Raw genomic sequence first — 12,816 nt, 5'->3', positions numbered from 1 at the left:
GGCCCACAGATGATGCCAAGGCAGGTCAGCTGTGAATGACAGCAACAGCTCCCACCAGCAAACAGTAACGGGAGCTAGCCCAGAAAGGTTTTGCCTTATTATTTTTTAAAGCAATTGAGAAATCCCCACGGGGACGGGTTAAGATGCATGTAAACAGCTGCTTAGGAAACATGTCTAGTTTTTGCAGGCAACATGTCTAGTTTTTGTAGCTGCCACTGCGGGACTTCTGGTGACAAAGCAGATGCTTGGCAAGCTACGGATGAGAAAACGTTCGGGTGGCTCCTTTCAACCCAGGCAGTACCTGCTGCGGGACGTTCAGGCGTACCCAGGGCAGGGAGAAAGCCGCTGGTTTTCCTTCCACGCGGAGGATTAACAGAGAAGATCTGACACGTCGGTTTGCATTCAGCTGTCCCCAGCAAAGCCGCGGCGCGGTTTCGCTCTCGCTTCCTCCGCAGCAGGGAGGAAGCTCCAGGGTTTCAGGCGCCAGGGAGGGCTGGGGACGTCGACTTCCCGTCTCTAAAGGCTCGAACCTACGAAAGTAGGTTGGGATGTCAAGTATAAAGCTCATCTGGACATTTCTGGAAACCACTGTCTTAAAACATAAGGTAAGGATGCCGCAAGTGAGTTTAAGGCTCACATTGATTAAAAGCGTAGGCAAAGCTACAGTTGATGAAAAACGCTCCTACATTACAAGTCTATGTAGAAGACTTCAAACAGCATCAGTCTTCTAATGAAAAACCTAGGAAGAGAACAAACCCAAGGGGTGAAGTTATTGCTATGTCACGAAGTTTGAGAGAAAAAGCAGTCCAAGCCGCAAACTTGAATTCCTCCACTAAAGGCGTCTACAAACACCGACAGGCATTGCTTGAAAAGCCACGGTGGACAATTTGCAGAGCTACACCCCCAGAAGCTCATGGCAAAGCTAGGGATACTTCCAAACAGACTCCCCCACCACCACCACCTCCTCCTCCAGGTCTGTAAGGGTGGATAATAAGTTTCCAAAAGTCTGCGGAGGACTTCAGAAATAAATACATTTGACAATTTTTAGGCATTCCTTATCTTCTGCGTAAGACCAGGGCAAGAAGAGAGAGAAGTATCTCTTGCCTTTCTCCATAAACTGCCAGCCTCAGAGATGAGAGCTGACAGCAGCCACCAGCATCAGGCGTCCCTCTCTGAAGAATTAAGGAATTCTGTAGAATTCTTTTTTTTTTTTTCCCCCAGAAAACATGAGTCAACAGTAAAACCACCAGAGATGAGCAAGCCAAAAGAGTTATTTTCCACCTGAGTGGCCCCTAAAACCCACTGGGCTAGACTTCCCTTTTAGAGGTCTCCCAAGGGTTTATGTGAGCAGGATTTATCTCTAGTAGACCTAGAAAACAAAACGAAAAGGTACCACAGTCACAGGGCACGCAACACCTCAATCAAAGCCAAACCACTAGCCTATATCCAAAATCCTCACTTCCCCTTCTCACCTTGCATGCCTCCACATGCTTAGTTTGGTATGTGTCTCTCACTGACACAATTTCCATCTCCTTTACTTAGATAAGGGGGTCAGATGTCCCAAGTAAAGACAACCTCGTGCATTCAGACGCTTGAATCCTAGCTCTGCTATCTGGGATTTGAGGAGGAACCGTGGGTCCGATAGCTTACCACTACCTTTGCAAGTTGTGAGAACTGTAGACAACACACTATTAAAATAATAATAATAAAAAAATAAGAACGTCCCTTTGGACAGGCATAGTTTTCTTCATAGCTTCTGAAGTTCAGGGGCGGTGATTCAGAGCTGAAAATCGCCACCGACTCGGTTCCCAGCACCAGTGTGGCATCCCGTCCTAATCCCCGTTGCTTTCGCACAATTTCTAAGGCGATGCTGTCTGAATGTAGGAGGGGAGATGCCAAAGTCGGGTTTCACAGCATATACGTTCTTTGAAAATACTCTGCAATTGAACGTTGAAGTTGGTAGGCTTCAAAAAAATTTTTTTCTTTTTGATAAGAGGCTTGAATTGCTCTGGGCAAAATTAACTCTGACCTATAAATTGGATTGTGACCTGGGAATCTTCAGTTAAGTGAATTAAATCCTGTGATCTATGCCACCAAGGCAGGCTGAAGAGCTGCTTGGCTAAAGCACGTCTTCCTGAAGGCTTCAACGAAGGAAGAACGAGGACAGGGAACACCGCACAGGAAAACCTCAAGTAACCAACCTTTACCGACCTTCTGGCCCCAAATGAAATACTAGAGTGTACCTCTAAGCATTGCAGTTCTTGAGATTTGTACAGATTTTAAATTTAAAGATACCGGTTGCGAAACTGGTAGCAGTCCTTGAAAGTCCCCCCCCCCCTAAAAAATAAAAGTGAACTTGGTGGAGTGGAAGCGGAGGGAAAAAAAGAAAAGTGTTTCACTGGAGCAGTGAAAATATATATATTTTATATATATATGTATATGTATAGTAGCTAGGCAGCAAAGTTGTTCACTCCCAGCCCCAGGTGGAGCATTCGGTTGATCATAATGAAGTTTTCATCCAAAGTATCGCATGAAGAATATCAGAAACAGAACTGAGTTACACAGCAACTATAGCACATGTTAGCCCATGCAATTTTTCCTCTGATATCCACAGAAAATAATTCATTTTGAGAAGCTCAGTCTTGAAACCAAAGAGTATAACTGGCAAACTCATTTCTGCTTCTGCCTGGCCAACTCAGCTCTACCTATGGCATATGAAAAAGGGCAACCTTGTACGGGGAAACATGCTTCAGAAGAAGCAGAGAGACATACAGGAAAAACATAAAGAAAATTACCTTTTTAAAACCCAATTTGGACCTTGTCTTTGTTTTAAGAGTGTGGTATTTAAGTAATATCATTTATCACAAAATGAACGGTGAATCACATTCCTGTAATACTGTTATCACACAACTGCAAACGCAGTAACAGGAGCGGATGGTTTGTCTCGATCATTCATTCCTCTAGAAATGCTCAGCAAGCAGGTAGAAAGGGGAAGATGCCAGCAGGGCTCAAAGACTGCACTGCCAAAACTCGAAGCAGAAGCACGAAGACGTACGGCCCCGCGCACTGCCTCCTAAAAGGCAAGCCGGAGCTGAAATGAATTTTAAGCGTGCAGAAGGCAAACAAGAGGATCCAAGAAGGTTTTTGGAGAAAGGGAGGAGAGAAAAATTAAAAGATACGTAAGTATAGAATCCACACTTAAAGAAATGAGTGAGAAAGATTATTAATATTATTCCTTGCGTATAAACGCAAGGAATAATATTAATAATAAACGCACAGCAAGGAATAAATGCACAGCAAGGTCAGTCGGCGAACTGGTCTCAGGGTAACAGTGCTCCTTATAGTCGACCTTCTCCAAAGAGCCCTTAAAACACATATTGGGAAGCAAAGGCAAAGCAGAAGTATGCATAGTTCATCCTTAAAGCTGACTGATTTGTAAATACTGTGAATTGAAGTGGAACACCAGAAGAAATTCTGGATTAACCTAACTTTTGCAGAGAGACCTGGAGGCAGCTAAAAAGTGCAACAACAGAAGCGCAGCTGCCAAGGCAAAAGAATGCAAACTACTGTTCCAAAAGCAGAAGAACTAGCAGACGTGATTCCCTGAATTCATGGTGTGTCAGATGGTTTGTTTTTTTTTTTTTTTTTTTTGTTTTTTTTTTGTTTAATAAAGACAGCTGCAGATCTAGTGAAAGGAGAGCAGAAAGGCTTATCACATCCTTCCCATGCCCGATTCCAGCACACAGAACAGAGTGGAGGAAGAAGTGGCATGAATATAAATGGCAGTCTCCACGAGGTCTTTACCAGCAACTATTTCCACAGTTGTCCTCCATCCAGGAGCAGAGCAGGATGATCTAAAAAGTCCCATCCTGAAGCATGAAGGTAACAACTGCAGTCTTGATAATCAGGAACTTTAATTGCACTGCACTAAAACTGCTTGCATTTTTTTATCTCCTTGTTCGATACTACGCAGTAACAGGCGGCAGACAACCTAGAGCCGGCAACACGGCAGCTCATGGGGAGCCTCTACGTCAGGTCTCTGGACACAAGCTTGCTTGCCTACGAGCCACGCAGAAAGCTAGGGACTGGAGTGAGGTTTTGCACACGCTTGAGAAGGTTCTTGGTGTTCAAATACAGAGCGAGTTGGGGGCACTTGGCTGTGTGTATTCCAATTAGTCCTTGCTGAGTATACGCACAGACGGACGTAGACCCTTGACAAAGTAGAGTTTTGTATAGCATTCGAACGCACAGATAGAAGAGATTGAGACTTAAGATAATTTGGAGTCTAACATATTAAAAAAATTAGTTTGTTTTTGGAAAAAAAAAAACATGTAAAGTATCTTTAGATCTTGCTCGTAGGTGGAAGAGTTGTTCACTTATGGGACTGTGCCAGTGGACTTTGTCTGTCACACTCAGGCACTTCTGCAACTAGATTATAGGATCTATTCCTGAAGAAAATAGAATTTAAAAAAAACAACATCCCTCAAACCTCCTTCTACCGTCTGGCTTTCTAGGGATCTCTTTTTGCCACCCCTAGAAATCTAAGCTAGATAGGGACTCTCTCTCCCCTGCGCTGTTTAAGAGAACCACTAAGCACACATTTGGCCGAAGCCAAACTTCACGCTATTCGCCAGACATTGGATGAGATTTATTTCCACTGTAAACTGCAAGCGTAACTCATCTTAGACCAGCAGCTTCAGGAACAGGCATCCTAATTCTTCAAAAAGCAACAGGATTGGAGATGGTAAGCAAAAACTGCAGAGAGTGGGTATGACAGCTATCTTGACTAGCAAGGTCCCATCTGCTACAGGCCAACTGGAGTTACAGGGAACCAGGCTCAAACTGACCAAGAAAGCGGTGTTTCAGGTCTTCCACCCACCACGGGTAGACCCTTCCTCACAACCGATGGGGAGGCAAGACGCTTCCAGGAGTTCAAAGGATAAATAGGCATGTACTTGCAAGAGAGATCTTTTGGGGGTTAGAGAATAAATCAACGACCGTCTCAGAGAAAACCCTCAGTGAAAACAGTTGGAAGCTGGGAGAGCAGTAAGGGGAAGGTTTCTTTATGGATGTTGCCTTCTCACTCTTCTCCAGTAGCATGCTGTCCCTGACCAAAGCAGCACCATTTTTTTTATGACACTAAAAATATGTATTTTTAGCAGTTTAAAAGCCTTTTCAGAGATGAAGCGCATCAGACATCAAGACCTTCTGCAACAGGCAAAGCAGCACCAAACGCTTTGCAGAAAATGCTGGGCCTACCTAGGCGCAATGAACTTCGGTTCATTCAGCCGTATACAGAGATCTGCCTTTTTCTGTAGGCTCACAGTCTACAATTTTATTGCTCTATGATAACACGGTTTTAAATGTAATGTTCACTTGCAGAAATCCAAAGCTTGGTTACTCCCCCTTGGCTCCTGAACAGAAAAGAACTGCAAATTAATCAAGATCTGTTTGATTGCAATAATGAGTTAACCACAGGCTACCAGGGCCTAGTTTAATACCTTCCAGTCCACTCCAGCAAGAAACAGCTCCACAATCCCTTCCACACCAACAGAAGAAACACTGGAAAAAACAGAACTGGGAATCCACTTCTCTGCGTGCTTTGCAAAAGTTAACACAAGGGAACTTCATAAGGAAGGTCACAAGGAGGCATTTTCACTTCATCTTCAGTTTGTTACGAATCTTTTGTTTCTTTTCAGGACAAAACGCATCTAGAATGACTTAGTCATCTGCTAATTTGCTAATGCGAAAACAGAAAAAAACTTGTAGGCTTTGCAAGAGGAAGCTGTCCGCTTATCTTGAGCTGAGACACCCAGGAGCAAAGCCTAAACGCTACTCCTTCCACTACCAGCAGAAGCTTGGGAGCCAAGGAAGTTGACCCAAACCCTCAGACTCATTAATGAAATAAATGCAAGCAGAACAGCTATGTTTGTCTACAAACGTCAAAATAGTTGCACTGTTTTGCAAGATAAGGCCAAAGCCCAAAACGACAGCTTAGAAATCAGAGTTGAATAGTTTCCAATTGTGAGAAGTTTGCTTCGCTGCCTATTTGACTCAGACACCAGCTGCGCAGCCAAAACGCAGACGAAAGGTCTTTTAGAAACAATCCACCAGGGAACGGACAGCAAGCCTTTCGGACGAGAGCGAGGAGGGTTTCCACAACCAACAGCAGCTGGCCTTTCTTAGAAAGCCACCCCTCGGTATCCCAGTTTCAAAGAGGAAACGTGTCACGGCTGAAGTGATTTTTCCAAATCTGAGGCTCCCATCACCCAGCTGAGAAGCATGCAAAGCCATGTGTGGGAAGGTTTTAATGAGCAAAACTCTACTAAAAAAACAAAAAACCACCAAAAACTGACAAATCTAAGGAAAAGGATTTCAAAGAATCATGGAACAAACTCGAGAGCAAATTACATAGTAACTCCCTCTTTGGAGTTTCCTATCTGTGGAGTTAATGGTCCAGTTCATCTAATCTCCTCTCCAGCAAAAGTTCTCATAAAGCAACCAATCACGCAGGCTGCACCTCAATCATATAAAAACTGAGGGCTGAGAAAGAAAACCTTGACTTATTAAAATTGTCTTTGATCTATTCCCCATCTCAGTGAAGCTGAGAGTACAGATACTCTTCAAATATAACACCAGTGATCGACGACACGCAACGAACTCAAGCCTCAACATACTATACAAGAGGCTTCTGTTAACTCAAGAGAGCTTTTTTCATTCCTTTATGAAATTTTCAATTTGAAAACAAATATCACTGAAATACCAATAGTAAAGAACACCTGGCTGAAAATAAATGCATTAGTAACTCTAAGAAGCCATTTGCTACACCTTATTTTTGCTGTAAAAGATAGTACTCCCAGAGAAGCAACTTCCTCTTACTGCTGATACTTTTGTTACTTGGTTTACTATCAGCATTTACCAGACAACCTCAGATTAGTCTCATAATAAAACCACAACTACCCAGATTTTTTTTAAAAAAATACCATTAAAAAAAAGTTTCCACAGTACTATCATTTTCATCTTACCTCAAGCACTGGTCCAGCTCCAAGAATAATCTGTTCTACTCCACTAGCAAATCCTTTCTGGCTGAGGGCAGTGAGGTGATGAATCAGAAAGTTTGTGCTCTGTGTTTTTCCTGACCCACTTTCTCCCGAAATCACGATGCACTGGTTCTTCCTCCGCTGAAGCATAGCATGGTAGGCCACGTCCGCCACAGCATAAATATGGGGCTCCAGCTTTCCCAGCTGATGGTTATCATACATTTTAACATATTTAGGATTATAAATAGGTAGAAACTTGAACGGATTAATGACTATTAGAATGCTGCCTACGTAGGTGTAAATTTTTTCTTGCTTAAAGCGGTTTCTGAGGTTTTCCAAGAGCGTTTTCTCGTTTAAGTCCGGCAGGCTGCACAAATCGTCATAGTCCTTCTGCTGCGGCTGGGGAAGGAAGCCACGCTCCACCATCCTGCGGCGCTCCTCCGTCACCCGCAGCCACGACTGGAGACTGCCGTAGTGAATAGACCCATCGAGATTCTTCTCCCTCAGAAGGAAGCGATAATCCTCGCCGCTTATCCGGTTCTCGAGGGCCATGCGAGGCCACAGCATCATGCGCTGGACCGGACAGTCCGTGGGGTTGAGGATCCATTCCTCCCCGCCAAACTCCTTCACTTCCGCGAGGACGTAACATTTTGTTTTCTCTAGCTGCAGTTTATTAATGAGCGAATCGATCACCTCGGCCGCCGTCGAAGTTTTCCTGGCAGTAATGGGGCAATAGATAGTCCCTTCGGCAATGCTCCCGGGGTATATGTGCAGCGTGTACTCGCTCTCCTCAAAGCGTCGTCTGCCTCCAACATCATTCACACTCATATTGGATCCTCTCCCATCAGTACCTGCGCTGCGCAGCCAGGACAGTCATGTCATCATGTTATCAACACTGAAAATAAATAATAAAAAAAATAGGTTAGACATTTTATCCTGTCGGGAATCTCTGAAAAGATTGGCAGGCACAGTGAAAAGCAATGCAGAGGAGGATGCCACCCGGCACCCCGAGGGAGGAACGCATCGTTCCAAGCCAACGCTGGAAAAGAGAGCGGAAAATCTGAATACGCCAAAGCCGTAAAGAAAAACGCACTCGGAAAATACTTAATGAACAAACGCTAATCGCTTCAGGCCCAACTCTTCTCAGACGTAATTGTCTGCAGCACCTCAAGCTTTTACTAATTTTCCCCGATTCCGAGGCACCGCAAATTCAAAGAGACCCTACGGTTCCGAATCAATGTATTCCACCAAGAATAAAACCAGGAGGAAAAATAGTATTTTGTGCACAACATACCAGCTGGCGCACTGCAGCAACCACAGTATTTTTCTCATGTCAAAAGGTTGTTGCAGTTTAAGACTGATTAGAATTACCAACTAACTGATTTGAGAGTTGGTAACGCTTAGATTTGTGCATCTACCTGCTACAAGCAGGTTCAGATCGAGCGTCATTCGATTAACCACAACTTTGAAAACTAGCCCTCGACTTTCCAAAGACTGATTTATCCCATGCACATAGATCGGCTATTTTACAGATACCCCAAGACAAATAAACCTTTGGAGGTTTTGAACAGATCCCTAAAATGCTAACTTAAAAACACTTAAAAATATCACCTTCAAGGCATATTCCACCTGAACAGAAAGCATCTGCTTTGCCCATACAAAAACCATCCCAAACAAAGTTTAAAATGGCTCTAGAGAAGCAGTTGTGTGCCTAGCCTCAAGTTTGAAACAAAAAAAAAAAAAAAAAAAAAAAAAAAAAAAAAAAAGAAAGAAAAAAGAAAAAAAGAAAATTGGGATCGCCCAGCTACCAGGAGCTCTGAGTTGGCGCCCGCCACAAAGGAAAGCAGAGCTTGCAGGCGGGTGCCGAGCCAGACGGCCCGCACAACAACTCATCTCCTCCTGCAGCCGCTCTGAAATACGTATTATAATAAATAAATAAGAAATAATCCTCCAACGAGCATGTATTTATGGTACATGATACTCCCAAATTTGAGGTGTTTCCCACTAAGACGGAACGCAGAGCCGTTCCTTGACCTAGACATGCACATGCCAAGGTTATACTCCTTTCCCCTCGTCTCTTGGGGATTTTCAACCAAGCAGGATCCGAACAGTAACAGTTTTCCACCCAGCACATCCACTTTTCTCAGAGACATTCTTATCTAATGCTGGACGTGAACCATCATGGCCAACTTGTTTATACGATCTCACTTTTTAACCATCAAATCTAAGCCATCCTCTAAACAACCCCAAAAGCAAACTACCAGTGTAGAAACCTATTAAATGAACAGGCAATTGCTCAAAACTTCACAACTACAAAAATAAGACGTCCTAGCTGCCCTCCCAAATAAAGCAGCAAACCCTCAAAGCATCCCTGGAAGCCCTTACAGCCACTCCAGGATAAGGACAGAAGATAACCACAACGAAATGCAGAGGGCCCTAAGCATCAGCATACGGGCAATAAAGCGGCAGGAGATATCTAAGGCAGGTTAGCATTACGTGATGCACAGCCTGACTTCACGTATAGCCTGATGGGCTCCGAGCCAAGCGCTGCCCCTCACCATGGTGGTGAACGATGGAGAGCTCCCACGCGCAACAGCAAAAGGCTCAGCGGCAGCCAAAAGCACAAGCTCCGAACCCCTTCACCAGCTTTAGGGAGCTCTTAAGCTTCAGGTATCACCAAGAGCATTCGAAGGACGTGTTTTATACCCTTGTCCTCTCCTCCCTAGTTGCCATATAGAGACGGCGACGACTTGGATGCTGCGAGAATTTATTTGCAAACATTTCGGAGCTCCTCAAGTTTTCAAGCGTTACTTTATGCGTTATTGTTTCTCGCTCACATATTTCATTAAGTATATTATCCCTAACCACACGCCATTCGAAGCGCAGAAATTACTCTGTCACAGTGAAATACATCTGGCACGGGCTCGCTGTGCATTGCTTGGTAGCAGGACATACATTATATCCTGGGAAACGTTCCAGCTGCTTTCCTAGAGATTTAGGCCATGCACGGATGCAGCAGGGATGATGTCAGTTCAGTGCTGGGTTGGGCTTTCTTTGTTTAGCTCTCGACTGTGGTATCAGCCTTTCTTGACCAGGGGAAAAAGAAAAAAAAAAAATCACACTCAACTCCGGTTAGATAATTCTTCACTAAGACTTGACTTCAAAGCTTAAGACAAGATCGTTTGCTATTTTTATTCACGTTATCAGAGACTGCTGACTCATATCAGAACTACAAACAAGGCAAGTCGGCTTGCTGGGGTGAGCCTACCTGCCCTTCCACCTCCTCTGTCCCTGCAAAAGCTTCCGAGCCTCATAAATTCTCTACAAAGGTATCACCAGAGGTCTGCCGTGGCACCCTGCCTGCTAGGAAACTTCTGCTCACTTCTATGTAGACGCTTATCCTGCACGGACTTGGCAGCGTAATGAGAAAATGCGTTTTCTGTATCCAAACAACGTGAACTCCAACAGAAAAGAGAGCCCAGCACAACACACGGAGAGCTAGAAACACCCACGACCTTGGAAACGGACCTCAAGAGAGCCAGATCCTCTAGAGCCATCTGAATGCCAGAAGCTTCCGCCAACGGTTAAGAAATTTAGCGAGGTGAGAAAGCGAAGAGTTGCTAATTTGAGCCTCATAAATCACAGCAGCGCTACATGATTTACTTTTAATAACATTAAACATAATCTCGGAGTATTAGGTCCAAGGAACGCTAACGAAGATAATTGCTTGCGGTCTCGCAGCCACCAATGCGCACAAGCCTGGCTTTGCTCGAACATCAAACGCGCCTCTCGCGGACAGTGAATTTTAAAAGCATGTTGGAGCAAATACTCTAATGAAACGTGCGCAACTTTGGGTAATTAGTGTACGTCAGCAGGGAGGTGCTCCTAATGAAAGCACTGTTCAAGGAGGCTGTTGTATAAGCTTTTATATGACTTTTTAAATTAACAATAACTTTGCTTTTGGATGCAAAAATTTAAATACAGACACAAAAAAGGCAACGCAAGAATAAGTGCTCTGTAACCCATAAATTCTTGCCTTGTATGCTACTTACTTCAATTAAAGACATTTAGCATTGCTGCATGCTTTCATTTAAATGAGTCTATCAAAATTACAATAGATCTACATAGGCAGGTCATTTATATAAGCTTATGGGAAAAAAAACCCCACACCCTTACATCTCACTGAAATAGCATACTCGTGTCTATACACAAGTGAGTGGCAGATTATAAGACTGCCTGGCTCTACCGTCAAGCTGTCTTTCAGCTATTACGCTAACGTACTGACTTTGGCAAGGATGAAGAAAGCAGTAATAGTATGTTGATCCCACAGGAGACGGAAACCTGGAAGATGCATTAGAACTTAGAGGTCAAAAATAATTGAAAGCTCCCATGAATGCTTTGGCCAAAATTTATGGATTGCGTGCCATTGAGAATTCATGACATTTTCACCAAAATGCTTTCTGCTTAATAGTTCTTATATTCTTTTTTTTGCATTTTCTACATTCAAAAGTAGACTTGGGCTCAAATCTAACTTTGCCTGCTGATTTTGCTCAATTCTGCTACCATAATTTTACTTGCAACATAAGAAGTGTGACCTGTAAAAAAATGTGATATGACTGACTAAACCTTATGTCCTACTACGCAACAGAGTAGATCAGGATTTACTAGGAACTCGGAGGTCCTTATAAAAATCACAATAATAATTTGATTTGAATTTTTGAGTCAAGCGTTACTTCGCAAGTGGTATCAAACCGATGCCTTCGCTGCCGTCCTCTTCTGAAGGGGCAGGGGTTGAACACCGCGCGCAGGGGCAAACCCACCAAACCCACCGTGAATCAAGGCCAGTTAATAAGCAGGAGGCTGCAGACCACGTTCCTCGCGGTCCCCGAGCTGGCAAGCCGGAAGCGCTGCAAACTCCGAAGGTCCAAGGTAAAGGAGGGAGAAGAGAAGTCGGGAGACTCCAGCGTCATATTTACTGCAACATGCGTAAGCGGAGGCTCAGACAGGAGCTTTTCGGTTTCCTGCTCTTCCATGTAGAAAGACAAGTCTCAATATTCCCCTTTTTCAGGGGCAACACAAGCAACCCATGGCTAAAAGCCAGAATAAGCTGTCCGCTGGAAGCATCAGGACCCTTCATAAATAATTTGTGACAGCTAAAGCTAGAAATCATGGACAGAGTTTGCCAAATTTTGGATGTCTGGGGAAAAAAAATGTCAGCGCTGAGGCTGCTAAAGGGGAAATTCTGGAAACAAAGTTCAATTTGCTTTACTATAACATCACATACCCCAGATAAACTTTCTTCTAAACCAATCCTCAGATAATGGTAACAGCTACTATTGTTCAAGATAAACTGGATTTATCCGTCCACCTGTGCATCAAAATACATACACTATACAGCAAAAAATTCTTGGAACAGAAAACTTACATACCTGATGCAGAAAGATACCTGCTGCAGAAAGAGGCCAATTTAAACATATTTCACTCTTTAATCTGAATATATTGGCATAAAATCCATAGGAATTTTTTAGACGCCAAAATAGACTGCTGTTGCCTGCATGAGAAGGCTGTGACATCGAAACTGCTGCCGGACCGACCCACCTGCGACAGCTGAAGCTGTAAAAACTACAGAACATCTATTCACAAGCTTAACTTTTCCTTGCATAAAGGGGCGAAAATAAGGGCAGAGAATTTACCTCCTTTGTTAACAAAAACGTCCACAAAAAACATGCGTGGTTTCAATCATCCAGAATACGGTTATTACAGTTTTACAAATCAT

At 43.7% G+C, this 12,816-nt stretch overlaps 1 protein-coding gene across 6 annotated transcripts in view; it reads right to left on the bottom strand.

Moving 5' to 3' along the window:
• MYO9A (myosin IXA) overlaps nt 1-12,816 on the bottom strand; it is a 192,414-nt gene that overhangs the window by 139,711 nt on the left and 39,887 nt on the right. For all 6 annotated transcript variants that reach the window (XM_062583530.1, XM_062583529.1, XM_062583531.1 and 3 more), the window contains exon 2: nt 7,026-7,935. In XM_062583530.1, the coding sequence (XP_062439514.1) occupies nt 7,026-7,868 (843 nt within the window). In that variant the 5' untranslated portion in view covers nt 7,869-7,935. The remainder of the gene's footprint in view (nt 1-7,025; nt 7,936-12,816) is intronic.

This window comes from Rhea pennata, chromosome 10, assembly GCF_028389875.1.
Source record: "Rhea pennata isolate bPtePen1 chromosome 10, bPtePen1.pri, whole genome shotgun sequence".
NCBI lineage: Eukaryota > Metazoa > Chordata > Aves > Rheiformes > Rheidae > Rhea > Rhea pennata.
The sequence above is the reverse complement of the archived record's forward strand: the minus strand, read 5'-3'. Positions and strand labels throughout refer to the sequence as shown.